Below are 18,844 nucleotides of genomic sequence, written 5' to 3' on the forward strand. Positions count from 1 at the left end.
CCTCTCTCCAGTGGTGGATGCATCTGGGCAATGTTCTCATCAGGGTGCCATTTCACCAGCTGCCCCCATCAGTCACCCTTCTTGTAGACACCTCCCCTATGGTCTGAGGGGTCCATCTGGTTTCTCTCACAGTTCAGGGGCAAATGGTCCTTCACTGAGCACGAGCTCCCCATCAATCTCCTAGAGTGCCAGGCAGTTCACTATGCTTGCAGGCGTTTCCAGAGCACCTTGCAAACAGGTCGGTCATCATCCTCACGGACAACACCACCTGTGTGTACTATATTAACATTCAGGGTGCGGTTCGGTCCCCATCCCTGCACACAGAGGCCATAAAACTGTGGACTTGGTGCCTCCAGCATTACATCACCCCTACTGCCACAGATCTCCCTATGGTGCTCAACGTCATGGCAGATGCCCTCAGTTGTTCACTGAGTGATCACCATGAGCAGACCTCAACCACATGTTCCAACTTTGGGGCTAGCCATGCATAGACTTCTTTGCAACCTGGGTCAACAGGAAGTGTTGTCAGTAGTGCTCAAGGGTGGGTCTCAGGAGACACTCTGGGGATGTCTTCTCCATCAAGTTGGATGCGCCCCTCCTTTATGCATTTCCTCCTCTTCCCTCTACTCACAAGCTTCTGGTCAAGGCCAGACTGGCTTGGGCCCACCTCGTTCTAATAGTCCCAGTGTAGCCGAGACAAACTTTATATCCCTACGTTTTTGGATGTCAGTAGCAGCTCCTTATCCCTTTTCTCTTTGCCGCAACCTTCTGTCTCAGTACTTTGGCTGCACTTTCCACCTCTACCCATTCAAACTGCATTTCGATGTGTGCCTCCTTCATGGTTCTGAAATGCAAAAATTGCATGATCTCAGGAGATGAAGAGGGTTCTTGGTAACGGCAGGCAAGTGCAAATCCTACCTTTACAAGCAGAAGCAGTTCTCTCACTGGTTGGGTACTAACCATCCTATGCTTCCTCATGCCACACTGCTTCCTGTCGTCCTTGATTACCTGCTACACCTGTGCGAGTCAGGCCTGGCCTTCAGCACTGTCCTGGTGCATGCTGTGACATTGGTGGCATCCCACGAGGTGGATGATGGGATCTTCTTCCTCACCCATCCGATGACCAAACATTTGCAAATGGGTCTCCAAAACACCTTCCTGTCAGTATGTTCTACAGTTCCTATTTGGGACCTTAACCACATATTCAGTTGCCTTATGAAACCACCATTTGAGCCCCTGGCTATGTGTTCCTGGCTCTATCTGTCAATGAAGCTCTCGTTTTTAGTTGCCATGATGTCAGCCAGGAGAGTTGGGGAACTTGCCACCCTCATGGCCGAGCCTCTTTTATACCGTGTTTACCAAGGATAGGGTCACCCTTTGCCCTCATTCCAAGTTTTTTTCTAAGGTTCCCTCTCCATTTCACATCAACGAACCTATCTGACGTTACTCACCTCATGCTGTAACAATGGTTCTTCAAGATGTGTGTTCCAGTGAGTGCTCCACTACCCGCCCTCCCACCCCTGCTTTGGACCATCCGGCTCTATTTGCTGGGTAGAGAAAGAATGGAGGGGTTCCGTGACATGCGAGTGCCAGATAACACGAGCACTCGCTGCTGTGCATGGGCGGCACAGGAAACCACAGCCATAGAGGGATCTCCGAGCACTAGTGTGAGGACGCACTAACACCCAAAATGGAACACCCACGGGAATACACATATTGAAGAACCATCGTTACTGCACAAGGGGTTGAGTAACTTGCTCATACTATTTATATGTGTTGGTCTACAACAAAAGCACAGTCGAAGGTGTTATCCCAAGTTAAACAGCTCAGTGACCCACATCATGGTGATTGCATCTGTGAAGGATAGGAGAGGTTTTAGGGATGGACTCTCAAGAAGGGTTGGTTTTGCAGTGATAAGTTTTAACGATGTCATGAAGCCCAAGAACAGTCTTATGTACGCAGTCTTCTGTGCAGAAATAGATAAATGGAGATAACTCAGGACTGGAGGGATAAGTTTGTGGGTCATCTGTGTAGAGATGGTAGTTTGAAGTTGTGAAGGGTTAGCCAAGGAGAGAGTCTTGTGGGATATCTACAGGAATTGGAAGGGAGGAGGTGGAGAACCTCTGAAAGGAGTTGATGGAGCTGTGTGGAGAAGAGTCAGCAGACATTCACAAGAGCTAAGACAAGGTTTCAGTAAGGAAGGTGTTTGTTAATGAGGTCCAATATAGAATGAGGGTGGAATAGAGACTTGGAGACCTTGGAGCAAACAGTTTCAGTAGGGTGAAAGCATTTTCCCCTTGATTTGTTTTATTTACAGTGAAGCTAAATAACGCTAGATGGAACTGTGAAATTGTAGGTCGTGTAATCAGCAGTTCCATTCGTTTACAGCTACTTCAGTAAACCCCAAATGGATTGGGAACATACATATAAAACATAATCTGATACCCATTTTCATTGTCCATGTTTTATTACTGCATAGTACTTAAAGTTAATTTTTCCCAGTTCCTCATTCATTTTAATAGTGTTTTTGCAGCTTTCATTTGGTTTCTCTTCTGTGTAAAAATGTGCAGAACACAACAGAAAGCAATCCTGCAAAGACAAGGAGAGTGGGCTAGATGACCTAAGACTTTTTTTTTCAGTTTCCTAATTTCTAAATTACTATGAAGTCAGTGCTTCCCGGTGATTGAGGTCTGGGATTTGAGACTGTTTATATTGCAAAACTAAGCAGCAGCACACATCAGTATTCTTCAGATTTTCATTTCTCTATAATTCTATCATTTATTTGATAGAATAGCATTTATTTTCATTCAGCTTATATCTTTATTGTTAGAATGTCACAAAAACGTGCATTTTTGTCAGACACATTTTTATTTTTTTATCACACAGATGCCCCCCATGTGGGTTTAAGTGGAACAGATGTGGTTCTTTACTAGTTGGGGCTTGCACATTTACTTCCACCATTGCAGCTTTGAAAAGAATAATTGCTGCTTCTACGCGATCAGATTTTTTTCTCCCCCGTAGGTCTGTGATTTAGTTGCAGAAACCGGAATTTTTGATCACATGCTATAACTTTTTATCATTTGCGAGACCTTGGCCGTATCTACACTAGCCCCAAACTTCGAAATGGCCATTCAAATGGCTATTTCGAAGTTTACTAATGAAGTGCTGAAATGCATATTCAGTGCCTCATTAGCATGCGGGCAGCCGCGGCGCTTCGAAATTGATGTGGCTCGCAGCCGCACGGCTCATCCTGACGGGGCTCCTTTTTGAAAGGACCCCGCCTACTCCGAACTCCCCTTATTCCCATCTGCTCATGGAAATAAGGGGACTTCGAAGTAGGCGGGGTCCTTTCGAAAAGGAGCCCCGTCGGGACGAGCCGTGCGGCTGCGAACCGTGTCAATTTTGAAGCACCGCGCCTGCCCACATGCTAATGAGGCACTGAATATGCATTTCAGCACTACATTAGTAAACTTCGAAATGGCCATTTGAATGGACATTTCGAAGTTTGGGGCTAGTGTAGACGTAGCCCTTGAGAGGCATGGCAACGCTGATACATGGGATTGTACTATCAGTCAGTTTTAGGTATTTTATGGTTTCCAGGGACTTCTCATGGTGCTTAACTGACTGCACCAAAATGGCAGTTTAACAAACTGTGGCTGCAACTTTCCATCAACAACAAAATCCCGGCTTTCTAGCAGCCTTCTTGAGACTTAAACTAGCATAAATAATGTGTTGACCATTGTATTGGCTGACATTGGAGTTTTAACAGTGATCTCCAAATCTAAAAGGATGAGACAATACATTTTAAGCTATATCAGAAGTAGATATTCTGTGGGTTTACCACAAAGGGGAACTCACCAGTGGGCTCGGTTACAATATGTCAGATTCCGTTTTATTTTGCAAAGGTTTACAGAACCAGAGACAAGCCTTGGACAAGTTTGTTTGAACACACTTCCCCTTTGACTAAGTCTGACTAGGTCTGTTTTGTGTCATTTCCCTGTCAGTCATGGCACTAAAGCCATGATGTTGTTAGGACTATAGCAGTCAGTGAGCTAAGCAGTTCTGTGTGATGAGGTGGAATCCTTGTTGTAAATTAGTCTGTCTCTTCTTGAACGTAGAACAAAAAACTCCATACTGAATTAGTAGGTCAGCCACCCTTATGGGTTCCCCAAATACTTTCAAATGAAACAGGAGTATGGCCAGAGAAATACAGTGATCCAAGACTGTCTTTGCATCTGGGCTCACTTGAATACCTACTAGTGTGAGTGGCAATCCCTGATTCAGACAGAGGAAGGAATTTGGATAAATGAGGACTTGATCCCATGTAAATAAAATATAGAAAGCTCTTGGTAGCCTTTTGCTGTTCCAGGTCATACACACTTATACAGGCCATTGGTTGTAGCCATCGACGACCATGGGTGTTTGTAACCCATTGTTCTCTAGGAAGGCCACAAATGTGTCGGCCACTATGTAAAGAAAAGTGTTGTGCTACCTCAGTGAATATTAAATTAGATGCTGCTCCAAAGAGACACTGCTTAGGCAAGAGATACAGAAACATTCACAGAGCCACACCCACCTTTCCCTTCCCTACCCTTCAGTGTTAGGCTTCGTAAGTACCTGTATCTATAGTTATGACACATGGAGGTCACTGTTATAACTGTTGCATGTAATGGGATGGCACAATGGAGCAGCACTGCTTTTTTTCCTTCTGACTTTTTTGTACTGACTTGTACAGTTGTTTGCTTCTCCCTCCAAGGAGGGGGCGAATATGTGAGTGCTGTCTGCCCAAGTATGCATTCCACCTCTGGTGGGAGGAGCTTGTAATGGCACCAGGGGTGGCAGTCCAGGCCATGTGGAGGGTTCAGCCGTGGTGAACCACAGCGGCTGGAAGTGACGATGACTCCAGCCTCAGTAGCAGTGGCTCTGGTAAGTCACCTTACTTTTTGAGGTGTGGGGTGAGATTTAGGATTTTATGGGTGCCAATTAAGGGGCCTTTGGGAACAAAGCAGGGGCTGGCAGACATCCATTGTTTCGGGAGTCTGTAAAATTGAGGATTTACTGTATCCATGTTCACACAAGGGTCTTGTTCAGCGCCTCGGTTTGAGAGAGAGGAAACAATGGCATGTGTGCATCTGACCAGTGCAGCTCAGGTATTCCAAATGGAAAGTTCACAGGAATCATTTTGTTTTTAGCCCATAATTCATTGGTTCCTTTTAAGCAAAACATGCAAAGACTTAAAAAAGTGAGGAAATTCCAATCTACTCCTGCATAGTCTGTGAGCAGAGACAGAAGCTACATCCAACTGTTAAATTATTTGTTGTGAATTACTTGCTGAGCTCTATTCCTGTTGCTTCAAATCGCCTGAAGGAAGCTTGTCTTGGGTTTTTAGAGTGTAATATAAATAACCCTACCCTTAGAGAGACATGCTTATTGAAGCTCCTTTTTATGTAAGATAATGTCTTTTATTTTAAAAAGTGTTTACTTTGCCTAGAACACACCTGATGTCACCAATTAGTTATAAATTTAATTGCTACTGTGACTCTGGCAGAGAAAACAGGAAGTCTCACTGGGCATATTTTCTTCTGGTGGGAGCCAGGTGAGAGGAGAAGAAGTGATTATCAGGATATAGTCAAGTCTGCAGCGTGAGACAGAATATTTAGGTCTAATGTAAGAAAAATCTTTCTGCATAGGTGTCGAACAAGAACTTCCTGAAGCTTGAAAAGAGGACTGCATAGTTAAACCATCATGGGCAGGCCCTGACTGCAATTGAAGGGAAAGCAGTGCAGACAGTTCCATTGATTTCAGTGTGACTTGGATCTGGTCCTAAACAAGCTGTAAATTATTTCAATTTAGAAAAGTAACAGAGAAAGCCATGCTAGTCTATATACTGTCAAAACAAAAAAGCAGTAAAGTAGACTTCAAAGACAAACAAAATAATTTATTAGGTGAGCTTTCGTGGGACAGGCCCACTTCTTCAGACCATAGCCATTCCAGAACAGATTCAATATTTAAGGCACAGAGAACCAAAAACAGTAATCAAGGTAGACAAATCATAAAAAAAAGATCAAGGTGAGCAAGTCAGAGAGCAGAGGGAGGTGAGGGGCTGTCAAGAATTAGATTAAGCCAAGTATGCAAAAGAGCCCCTATAGTGTCCCAGAAACTTTGCATCCCGGTTCAAACCAGTGTTAATGTGTCAAATTTGAATATGAAAGAGAGTTCAGCAGTCTCTTTCCAAAGCAGTGTGAAAATTCTTCATTAAGTCACAAACTCTTAAGTCATTAACAGAATGGGCCACTCCATTAAAATGTAGACTAACTGGTTTGTGGATCAGGAGTGCTTTGATGTCAGTTTTGTGCCCATTAACTCTTTGTCTGAGAGAGTTTGAAGACTGTCCAATATGCAAAGCATCTGGGCATTGTTGACACATGATGGCATATATGATGTTAGTTGAGGAACATGAGAATGTGCCCATGATTTTATGACTAACCTGGTTAGGTCCAGTAATAGCGTCTCCAGAATGGATATGTGGACAAAGCTGGCAGCGGGCTTTGTTTCAAGGAAAAGTCCCAGGACTGGTGTTCCTGTGGTATGGACTGTGGCTGTTGGTGAGAATCCTCATAAGGTTGGGAGGTTGTCTGTAGGAGAGAACAGGCCTGTCACCTAGGGCCTTCAGAAGTGTGACATCCTGATTAAGGATAGATTGTAGATCTTTAATAATGCGTTGCAGTGGTTTGAGTTGGGGGCTGGAGGTAATGACCAGTGGTGTTCTGTTCTTGGCTTTTTTGGGCCTATCTTGGAGTAGCTGGTCTCTGGGTATTTGTCTGGCCCTGTCGATTTGTCGATTACTTACCTACATGCTTCTACCTTCCATCCTGCACACATAACAAGATCCATTGTTTACAGTCAAGCCCTTAGGTACTATCGCATTTGCTCTGCTCCTACTGACAGAGACCAAAAACTACAAGATCTTTACCAAATGTTCATAAACCTGAATTACCTACCAGGAGAAATTTAAAAAAAAAAAAAAAAAAAAAAAAAAAAATTGACAGGACCTTGAAATGTGCGAGTTCGAGTTGTGTGTAACTGGCATTAATGTAAGTTAAGTGCAGCTCAAAATCTCATTCCCTCCAGCCCACTCGGCCCCGGTTTAACCCCTCACCCCACCCCAGCCCCACTCACCACCCATGCATGGGTCTGGCTCACTGACCACACCCGTGCCCTGCTCTGGCTCCAGCTCACCAACCCTCGCATGTGGCCACAGTTCAAACCCCCATGCATGGCCCCCATTCAGCCACCTTCCTTGGGCCAACTCACCACCTGAGCACAGCTGTGGCTCATCACCCCTACGCATAGTTCTAGGTCAAACCGCCCGCCCCATGCCCTGTTTGAACCTCACCATGCGTGGCTCTGGCTCAATTCCACCTCGCCTGCAGCCCTAACCCATTGCAAGCTTACCCACCTCCCCCGGCCCCAACCTACCACCAGGCTTAACCCACTCGAACTGTGCCCCCCCAGCCCCAGGACTTACCTTTCAGAAGGAGCTCCAGCTGCTCCTGCTGCTTCCCCACCTGAAGAATGGGCATTCACTGGGGGGAGAAAAAAGCTGCCCTGACTTGCACAAAATTCCAGTTATGCAAGGGTGTCTGGGAGTGGAACCTTCATGTACATTGAAGCACTACTGTACAGTAGGTCTCAAAACCAAATATTCCTGAGCGGCCGTGAGCGGTCGCTTCCCCAGGGCTCTGGGGCATGGAGCGCTGTCAGCCACTGCTTCCCGGGGCAGATAGCACTGGTGGCTACTGCTTCTCAGGTCTCCAGGCCGCTGCTTCCCCTGGGGTCTGGGCTGGCAGCTGCCGTTTCCCCCGGGGTCCAGGCAGGGAGCACCGGCAGCTGCAGCTTTCCTGGGGCTCTGAGCCCCTCTGTTCATGAAATTCAATATTCATGAGGGTTCTCAGCACGGAACCCTTGCGAGTGTTGAGACCCTACTGTACAAATGAAGACATAGAAGAGGCAGACTGCATTTGATTGTGACCAAAATCCTATCGCCTTTTATTGTAAAGGCAAAAAGGTTTTTCATTATTTAGCAGGCTTGTCAACCATATAGTTTGCTGTGAATTCCTTACCTCAGCTTTAGATTCCTCAGTTTGCATACTCGCATCTGCAGCAGTGTGTTTGGCTTTAAATAACAAAGGCATCTGTGCAAAGCTCTAGGCCCCTAACATGTTATAATACTCTGGAAATTACAGCAGCATTAAAATGATCAGACAGGAGCTCAGTGTGACAGCCACCTACCAATGCTTCTTTTCACCACTTTCCTGTCATAGGAAGCTTTTTTCCAAGTTCTCTCCTACCCACACTTTTTGCAATGTAACTGAGAGGTTGCCAAATTCAGACTACTTTGCACTACAAGGGAATAGGATAGAAAAGTGCCATAGTCCCAGAGCTGTCAGACTAGTCTGTTAGTAAACTTCCTGTCTTCTATAAAAGGAGGTCCCCAGTTCAAAGCATTCTCTTGGCCACAGCTGACTCCGTATGGCACTGAGGGAGAGGCATTCCCTCAGGTAGGTTGGTCCTATGCCATTTAGTCCCAAAAGCTGTGATAATTTGTTGTTTAAATATTCGTTCTGAAGGACATCAGAAGAGAGAGCTGTTGCTAGAAATATGTTTGAAAAAGAAAAGGCCCTTTTTTGGATCTGGTCAAACGATGATCAAAGCACAAGAGGCTAGATCCAATACTCATAACTGGAAGGGCTCAGGTGGATTTCAGTGAACTGTAGATGAGGGCCAAGCTTTCTTAAACTTCTGTTCTGGAAGAGTATCATGAAAAAGCTCCAAAGGTTGTTTCATTGGTTTAAGCTTTCAACTATTAACAGTTCTGTCATGGGCTGTGTTGCAGATTAGCCAATTTGTGCATAAAGGTGTCTGACCTTGAAGTTTTTTGTCTATTTTGTTTTAATCAGGTGAGGGGTGTAGAGGTCACAGTGCTAGGTCCTGTGTATGTCATATTCAGTAATCACTTCTGCTTGAAACTAAAGCAGGTGGAGAAATGAGGGAGTTCTGACAGTTCTGTGATATCGTACATTTGTATTTGTGTTTGAAATTAATTTTAGGTTTAAGGGTTTGGTTATTTCCTGTTCTAACTCCTGCTACTCTAGTACTGTGATTTGGCGCTGTCACCATTCAGAAAGTTTAGTAAGAGAAACAAAGAGGAAGTATAAGTTATGATTACCCATTTAATTCCAGTAATTAACACCTAAATTCATACGTAACTGTAGTTTTTAATATGACGGATGCACAGAGGTTTTCCATCTTTGTACTTTAAAGTCAGTGCAACATATGTTCTTTCTTTACCGTGATCATAATTTGATGTGCATCCTTTTTTTAAATGGTATCTGATGTGGTATCTGTCTTCAGTTCTTTGTGGTTTCCTGTTTTTCATACACAGAAGAACATATCTGCTGAGATCTATTCAGCTTCATCATATTTCATCTTTTATGATTTTCACAATACAACTTCAAAATGGCATTTAGGTTTCCACATCCAAAGTCTTTTATGAATACTATAAAGGCCAGATTAGGATTCTTTTTTCCTGCAGCAGAAATAAGAATTCAAGTCCTCGTTGTTCTGATGTCAGCTGAAAACTGTTTTTTAATTTGTGAATTGTCAAGTGTTTATTTTATGGGGAGCAGTGAGGTATAGGTATACTTTTCTTACATAACTTCATATTACTGAGTAATCTGACTTATTCTGTACATGTGAAAAGGAGATGGGAAAATAATATTGTAGAATAAAAATGTTTTTCAATGTCTAAGGTTAAACAGTATAAAGAGCAGAAGCCTGTTACGTTGTAGAATGTGTGTTTTGTCTTAGGATCTTTAGAGTTTGGTAGCATTCACAGACACAAACAAGCATTAAACACAAAATTTTACCCATTTAATCTTGCAAATAACTTTAGGTCACCTAGAATGTGATGCTGTAAAACTGGCCATCCTTTACTCCCACTCTGCATTGAGGTCAGTCAGTCATCCTTGTAGGGAGGAGTTTAGTGCCCTGCAGAATTTAGATAGCAACCATTATAATGTTGTCTTGGGGACGAGGAAGTAGCAGCTTTTGATAGATGATCTAGCATGGTTTGTAAAGTTTCCTGTACCTCCAAGTGATGGACATTGGGTGAGGTCCCAAATCTCACCATTTTCTTTGATAGAAGACCTGTCAGTTTCTTTTGATCAATGATTTCAAAGGGCAAAGGTAAAAGAAGGGCAACTGAGGTGGATAAAATGTGACTCTACTTGAGAGAATCAGTTTAGTAGCCCTTTGTTCTGAAATGCTCTTTCCATACCTGCCATACTTTGTAGTGGCAGGCAGACAAGGGATCATATGCCCTGAGTTGAGAGTTAACAGAACGTTAGAGCAATCCATCAGCCTCTCTCTAGGTCAGGGGTTGGCGACCAAAATAAAAAGAGCCTTTTTTTTTCAAATTCAGTTAAAAAAAAAAAAAAAAAAAAAACTAGATCTGCAATGCATGTGAATATGAGATGGTCCTTAAAAAATAGTCAAATCATACTTATTGTAACCAGTATTTTAAGAACAGCATGCACGTAATGATTTGTAATGCAATACGTGTTTACTGGAAGACATTGACAAACTATTTACATATTCTATCTCCTCATACTTTTCGTATGTTTGTGCCACTGTCTTCCTGACTCTTACGCCTGAACCTACTTTAATTCTGCGCATTTTACTTCATTTTTAATTTGTTTTCTTTCTTAAAATGAGTGTTGCCCTTTACAGCAGGAATACCACAAGCTTCCTTTTCAAAATCAAGACTTCATTAGCAACACGATCAAAACACAGATATATTATCATATCCCACAATGCACTGCACATATTAAAGGGGGATTGTTCAACACTTTGAGTTCACATATCATTTGCTATTTAGATATGAATTGTTCATTGTTGGACTTTTAGACAGTCACCATTTATCGAAAATAATCATGATGGTTTTTTTACTTTGCGATTGTAGCATCGGGAGTCACAGAAGTCCTTCAGGAGCCTAATGCGGCTCTGGAGCCACAGGTTGCGGACGCGTGCTCTAATGGAATCAGGCCTTCAGTGCATTTCAGTTGCCCTTCTTCCTCTGTTGAATTCGTTTTTATCAACAGGCTCCTTTTTCTCAATGTTGCGAAGACTTGGGGCTCAGAGGTCCCTTCCTCCAGTTCTTGTTGTATTTTTCAGAAGGGTGAAAGGACATCATCTCTCCTTCCCACCCCCATAGGAGCTTGCTCCCAGCCTAGTAGCATCTTGAATTGCTGATTCCTACGTACCAATTCCCTTCTTTAAATGTTCAAGGTAGACGTGGAATGTAATCAGGAGAAAAGAGCAGGTCATTAAATAAAGTCTCAATCATTGCCTCAACATAATCTACTAAATTGAATTCTAAAAAAGTACAGTTTTGGATTATTTATGGAAAAACTTTTAAATCTGGACAGATGTCAACATGGTAAGAGCTGCACTGTAATACCCATGTAACTATTATAGCCCATTACCATTCCCCTCATTATGAAACAACTTTCTCATTTCTAGAAGCAATATCTTTGAGAGGAACTGGGGTCAAGAGAACAGCAGTATAGTGAAATAGAGCAAGGCACATTCTTTGTCAATGAATTAAAGAACTTTTCCCTACCTTAGGTTGCTAAAATGAGCTCAGCCTTGATTAATGATGTCAAAACAATTATCTGAAGTCATTGGTCTGGACCAAGTGAAATGGTATAAATAAGCCTTAATCACAAAAACTTAGCGTGCTTATTAGTCTGAACAGCGGCCAAGAACCTTGAAGAAAGACCATCCTGTCCACCCAGAGGTGTTTCCTTCAAGTCAAGGTTGGGATCATATGGGGGTGGTTTGTTGTACATGTAGTGTGGCTAAATAGAGGATTTTAATCTTTAATCTCCAGAAAAACCATCAGCGTTCCCCAGCACAAAATTCATTTGCAGTGATCAAATCGCTACCACCATACCGTTTTGGGAAGTAAGTTGTAGTGACTGTTTAGCATAGTATAAGAGGGAGTTTGTTTAGCAGCATTGTTTTAATGGAAAACATACTGGCATTTGATTGAATCCTTGCAGAAACCTGAGCGCTTTTAGTTTTTCTAGCAAAAACGGAGTTCAGTTAATGAGACTTGAGTTGTGCTGTGTAAATAAGATCATGTCTTGAGTATGACGTTTATGAAATTGTTTCCCTTCCTGTCACAGAACAATAGTGCCATGGAAAGTGTTCCGGCAGTGCCTTCATGAGATTCATCAGATAAGCTCTGGTTTGGAAGCAATGGCTCTTAAGTCTACCATTGACTTGACCTGCAATGACTACATTTCAATTTTTGAATTTGATATCTTCACTAGACTATTTCAGGTAAGTTTTTTTTTTTTTTTTTTTTTTTTTTTCTTTAAATAGTCAGCATTAGGGAAGAACTTACCAGATGTAAGTCACTAAATGGACAAACAAAAGTCAGTTGGTTGGAAAATTGTGAATAACTCAAACATTAAAGTGTGGAACTAACCTTGTTTTTTTGGTATCAACCCAAAATTTTAAAATATACACCCATGAAACGATATGTGTATAACTTGTGGACATGGTTACCCTAATTGTTATGCAGTTGTGGTAATTTCTCATGCTTTTTTCCCCATATTCAGGTTTCTCTAAAAATGTGGACCATGCATTTCGAATGGCTAGTGTAGACACAGCCCATATGTGTGTATCCATTCCACATCATGTGTTTTGATGTGGACTCCTTTCTAAATGAGTTTTCTGCGTACTGGATAAAAAACATCCATATAGATATATTAATGCTTAAACTTCCTCCCTTTAGAGTCTCCTTTGTATATAGGAATAATTAGGTTAGATAGAATTCTGATGAATGAAATATCACTTACTCCGGCATTTACTTTTTTTTTGCCTTTTTCTAAAGTGTACATTGACAGTTTACTGCATTGTTTGTGAAAAGCGTTTTGTTAACAATGTGACCAAACTGTGCAATTTGGATTCCAATCTGATTTTTTTGAACATCTGCAAATATTCTGGCATGTTCATTTCTTGGAATTAAGTATAGTCCACTAGAGGGTTCAGGAGCAACTGCAAAAGTTGGATAATAGTAGGGTTTAAATCCAGGGTTTTTGTGTGCTCTTTTTGTTTCACCAAGTGAAATTTGCCAGAGCCAGTAAAAAGCCACTAAAATTGACCAGGTGTAGTGCATCCCTGTGGAAGCTGTTCTGATGCCAAACTTGGAGCCTAAAAAACAGTCAGTGTCCCCCTTACATGAACAATAAAGCTTTTCAATTTATTTTTACTGGAGCCTTTGCTAGAGCTAGTGCATAACTCAACTATTTTGGAGTTCAAGGATTTGTGTGAATCTATGGCTCATATGGTTTTGTACCTTCTGGATAACAGCAAAGCTTGGCCTGGTTTGTATGTTTCTCTTCCCCACAAAAGCTTCTTCCTTGTTTGTTAGAAAATTCTGAAACCTTTTTGTTGAAGCTGAACTTGTTCATTTTGGCTTGGTAACTTTAAAAGTCTGCTAGGGATACCAGGCGTTGCGTTGGGGGTCGGGAGGGGGACATCGTTACCTCTCTGCTTCATCAAGAATGACTTTTGCTAACAATCATACTGTGTCTGCGATCTGTCACTCTAGTCTGTCTTCCTCATTAACAACCACCAAAAGCCTTTCCTGGTCCAAACCTTATGAGTAGGTAACAATCGGTGCTCTCAGTCCCGAAGCCACTCTGCAATGCATAGCCCCAGCTGTGCATTTACAAAATTTATTGTATGCTGCTCTGTTAGTCAGTGTGTCACGATGTGTTAAATACACTCTTCCAAACACAGCACTAAATTGTAGTAAGAGTAAAGCAAGTTCAACAGCAAAAGAGCGAGGGTATAGTGAAACAAGTAAGAGACAAAGGTAGAGATGGTTACAAGCAAATAAGTGAAAATACATCTAAAAATCTAAAACTTCATTTAGCAAAATACTGTCTTTGTTCAAGATGGTTTCTCTCACCAACAGTCTGCTTTCCAGCTCTTTTACTGTCTAGACCAAGCCGGGGCTGAAGATCAAATTGCTTGGCTTCTTTTGTCTTCTAGGTGAAGGATAAAGATGGAGTTGAGACATTCCTTGGGGTACAATCTAGAGTATTTAACTGTAGTGTCCCCTTTATTTTATAGCCTGGAGTGCCTTTTATGCTGCTTTGGTTCAGAACAGATATACCTGGCTGGCTCGCACATAGCCACCAGCATGTAAAATCACTCCCAGCTGTGTTACATGAATACTGGCCCAGTTCTTCATCATTTACATATAGGTTGACACCTGTGTATTCCTCAGTCTGAGCTTTATTGGGCAGAAATTTGAATCTTGCACTTCTTAATTCCCTCCTGGACAATGTAAGTTCATAGTAAGTCCATCTTTAGTTTATGCACCAGCCTAAGTAGAGATTCCCAAACACTTGAACCAAACTACACTTTTTCGGATAAATCATTAAAGTAAATTTATTAATTTATGGAAAGCGAGATCATAAGTGACAGGCAGAGCTGCGTGTGAATCATGATTGGTTTGTTGGAAGAAAAAAAAAAGCAAGCTAATGCCTACATTTTACCAAAGCAAAAAGGGGTTGTCTCACCATCAGCTGTAATACCTTTCACAGGCTGCATCTCCTTCCAGGCTTGGGCCTCTTCTCCCCTCCCCCATTGTTCAGTTCTTTGATGGTCATCATGAGCAGAGAGATGGGAGCAGGAGAAGGGTTATGTGGCAGTCATGGTCTCTTATTTTGGTATTTGACTTCTTTCTTTGAGTATTACACACTACCAGGATGTAGATGAGCAGTTCCCTGTATACTTCAGATTTAGAACCATATCTGGGATAAAATGTGAATTCCTTGTTTATCCCTCAGTTGCTGAAGAATGACTGTTTAAGTAAATGATAGTCCACTTGACTTTGCTGATACTACTTTCGGCTTGCCAATATGTCTTTTTGTCTCTGAAAACTGATTTGTGGGTGTTACCTGGATTTAAAAAGCATTTCGGTCACAATCAAGTAGCAAAAAATTTCATACTTTTACATACAGTGGTGTTACATGCATTTCAACAGGATACTAATATGCAGGAGATTGATTGTTTGTTTTTAAATGATTCTTCTTAATTCATTCTTTGTTTAAAAAAAAAGTCATAACCTTATCAAACGGTGAATATAAAGTTAGGGGTATCATAGAAATCTCTTTTCCCTCAGGGGATGTGTTTGTTTTACAAACCAGGAAGGGATCATGGGCATTCAGTCTCTGTAGAGTATAGGAGCCATGTTAATGCTCTCTTGAATTGGCAGGGTTAGCTTCATAACTAGACACATCAGGGACTGAGGGAGATAGTCCCAGGGTCCCGGAGGGTGCTTTCCTGCTCCCTGGGTGCCACCTGCCTGGCAGCAGGGCTGTGAAAGTGTAGGCCAGCATGGTCCCCCAGGGACAGAGGTACTCCCCCACCCTAGCATCCCCTGACCCTGCTATACAACCACCACTTCCCCATGTGGGAGCTGCAGTCCAAGAGTGCCCCCCCCGCATCGTGCTCCCTCTCTCTCTGTATATATGGAGATATACCTATCTCATAGAATTGAAAAAGACCTATAAAGGTCATTGAGTCCATTCCCTTGCACTCAGGGCAGGTCCTATCACCATTTGTTTTTTAAATCAATTTGCCTCAGATCCCTAAATGCACCCCCACCCAGGTATTGAACTCACAACCCTGGGTTTAGCAGGCCAGTGCTCAAACCACTGAGAGCGAGCATGCATGCACGCACGCACCCACCCACCCCTCCCTTCCTGCCTGCCTTACTGACCTGCATGAGGAGTGCCCCAACGCTGGAGTTCCTCACACCAAACTGGTTTCCAATGGAGCGGCAGCTGTTGTGGGTGGCAGGCTTCCAGGGGTCAACTGCAACCCACTTCTCTGTGGAGATGGCAGGCCACAACCAGATATCCTGTCTCCGCAGGGCAGGCACAAGCCAGACTCAGAGCTCTAAGAATGTGGCCTTCCACATGCAGAAGTTCTGGAGCCACTGCTGGTCATCCCAACCAGTCCCACTAGTCAGAACTGGTGTGGTCCTCCAGATCTGCCTGTGCACCTGGCGGGGAGGGGCATAGGCATGCAGCACCAAGCTCCTTGAAGGTGGTCTCAGGCTCACCCTTCCTGAGGAGGAGAAAGACGGCTCTCAGGAGGTGCAATAGGAGCTGAAGCACCTCTGTGTGGGGCCAGCGCAAGCTCAGAATTGATCTGGCACCATGGCTCACTTGAAAGAGCTGTGTTTCCCAGAAGAGTCAAAGCCCTGCTATGGCAGCTGCCCTGTCCCTCATGGATGTGGGGATGTCTCAGGTGGCTGGGGGTGGGAGGGTTTCCTTTAAGGTCACGTCTCCCTGGGTCTTCTGGAAGGAAGTGGTACCCTGCGACCCTGTCTGCTGTGGTTTCAAGTGGCCATTTTGTCGAGAGAGCAGCCGGGCAGTCAGGCCTTTCTCTGTCAACAGAGCAGATTGAAAGAGCAGTCCACGTGGCAGTTCGGCCATGATCCGTCCAGGAATGTTTTATTGAAAGATGTCTTCCAACAAAAACTTGTCGACAGATCACTCTAGACGTATGGTTAGAGACCAACAGATTTCATGACCTAATACATTTGTTAGTCTCTAAGTTGTTACAGGAGTGCTTGGTATTTGTCATGTCTTAAACATGTTCCAGTAACAACGTACAGTGAGAATTCGTAACTTCACATGTAACATAATTCATGCATTTTACAAAGCTATTGATAGATAGCATACAGGGGTGCCTAGAGTTGTAATAAACAAACCCAAACCTTGCCGTGGGTTTTGCTTACAAGATATTTTTAAGGAATACCCCTATTAACTATACCATAAATGATGATAGTTTGCAGTAACATACAATTACTCTTTGTAGGGAAGCTATCCTATTTTTCCTGCTCTGCTTACACATCCAAAACAAACCTTCCTTTTCATTCTTTTAATGTCTGTATTAAGTATAATTATGGAACGGGAAGGTAGTTATCAGATATTTTGTTTTGGCCCTGCAGTATCTTGTAGATTGTTACACTGCGGTACACTGCAGAGTTGAGGCTAACAGTCTGAAATCTTTTTTTTAAAAATGTGGTGAGAACTGTTGCCTTAAAGGGTGAGATTCTCATATATTGTATATATGTGTCATTCTATTGAAATACATTCATGCTGTCTCAGAATCTGGCCCAGAGGACACACTTACTTCCCTGCATTTTTAAGATACTTTTCTAATTTGTGTGTGTGTGTGTGTGTGTGTGTGTGTGTGTGTGAAACAAGGTGAAAACTCATTATTTGTGTTTTTTTCCCTTACCTGGCAAGAGCACCATTATACATGTAGAGAGAAAGTTTGGTACATAATATTTGGATGCTTGACAACATTTATAGTCAGTCGGCAGTCTGTGGGCCAGATTTAGTTTCTTTAAAACAACAGTGCCTTTATTCTGTGATTGTAAGCAGGTTCCAAAAAATGTAGTCTTTTTGTAGTATGAGGGATTTGCATAACCCTCTTCACTTAATATTTTTACTATCTTTCTCCTCCTGCTTAAGCATGATGGTACGTAATTTCTGTATTCTGCATCTCTGAAGACAAGGTTGAAGGGAGGAGAACCAGAGTGAACAAAACTCAAGAACATTTCTCAGCATTGCATTTGGATCACAGACTTCTCTTGAGACAAATTTATTTTTATAGAGATTAATCATAATGAAAATGTGAACTTTCTTTGGCTTCTATTTCAAATATCTGCCCTTTCATCTTAGAATATCAAACTTGAAAAGTTCTTCATAAAAATATTTGTCGTCTTTTTGCAATAGTGGGAGGTTAGATTTGGTTAAGAGCTGTTCTTAGTTGTGAATTACAGAGTACTTCTGAAGACTTATTACAGATAAGAGCTGTCAACAGCCTTCATAACTGACCCATTTTGTCTCCACTTTCCTAGTACTGGCAGCATATATCACCTATAAGTGGAATTTGTGTAAGAAGGAACTAAACAGATTCTAAAGATAGACTCATCCCAATTTTTTTTATAGTCTTCCCCTCTTCCAAATTCTGTAGCTCCTTAGAGGCACTATTGTCTTTCAAAATGTTGGTTGTTGATACCTAAAATATCTAAGTAAAAGATGTTTTACATTGAAGTAATGATCTGGCATGTCAGGTATGCTTTAGTGCCAGTTCTTTGAAGAAATTGTGACTGACGTCTTCCAGTGAAATGGCAATGATGATTCATCAATACCTTGAAAGTACCACTCTCACTGTTCATCTCATTCCCAGGCCAGTAGGGCAATTGACAGGATTAAGAAGTGTTGAATAATAAAAAGGATGACAGTTTATCAGAGCTTCACTAGGCTTAGTCTGTTGGGACAATAACGTAAGGTCTTGTCTGAAAATGTAAAGCTGTAACATGCCACTTTACTGTGCAGTCATACAAGCTGTGCAGCTTTCATGAGAGGCAGTTTTGACGCTTGCTTGAGGCCCAGTTCTGAAAACACTTAAAATCAGTCATACTACTAAATTTTACTGGGACTATGTGTGGTATTATCAGTGAACCCTGAGGTGTTGATCCTGAAAAGATCTTAGGCCTTGTTTATACTTCTCAGCAGATCAGCACTGTGGAGATTGATCTCCCTGGTGTCAGTGTAGTGGAGCTAATGAAGACTTGCTAATTGACTGTGGATTACGCTCAAGTCAACTCTGGTACTCCATCGGAGAAGAAGAGTAATGGGAGGGTTGATGGAAGAGTTTCTCCCATTGATCCCCT

General features: G+C 42.4%; 1 protein-coding gene across 4 annotated transcripts in view; it reads left to right on the forward strand.

Moving 5' to 3' along the window:
* The window catches only part of CBLB (Cbl proto-oncogene B), a 233,845-nt gene that overhangs the window by 122,158 nt on the left and 92,843 nt on the right, over positions 1–18,844 (forward strand). For 3 of the 4 annotated variants that reach the window (XM_074999003.1, XM_074998995.1, XM_074999010.1), the window contains exon 5: positions 12,252–12,408. In XM_074999003.1, the coding sequence (XP_074855104.1) occupies positions 12,252–12,408 (157 nt within the window). Of the gene's footprint in view, positions 1–11,903; positions 12,028–12,251; positions 12,409–18,844 lie in introns of those variants that run through there. The other variant, XM_074999017.1, reaches the window with a different exon arrangement.

The sequence above is a fragment of the Carettochelys insculpta genome, chromosome 1 (assembly GCF_033958435.1).
Source record: "Carettochelys insculpta isolate YL-2023 chromosome 1, ASM3395843v1, whole genome shotgun sequence".
In the NCBI taxonomy this organism is placed as follows: domain Eukaryota; kingdom Metazoa; phylum Chordata; order Testudines; family Carettochelyidae; genus Carettochelys; species Carettochelys insculpta.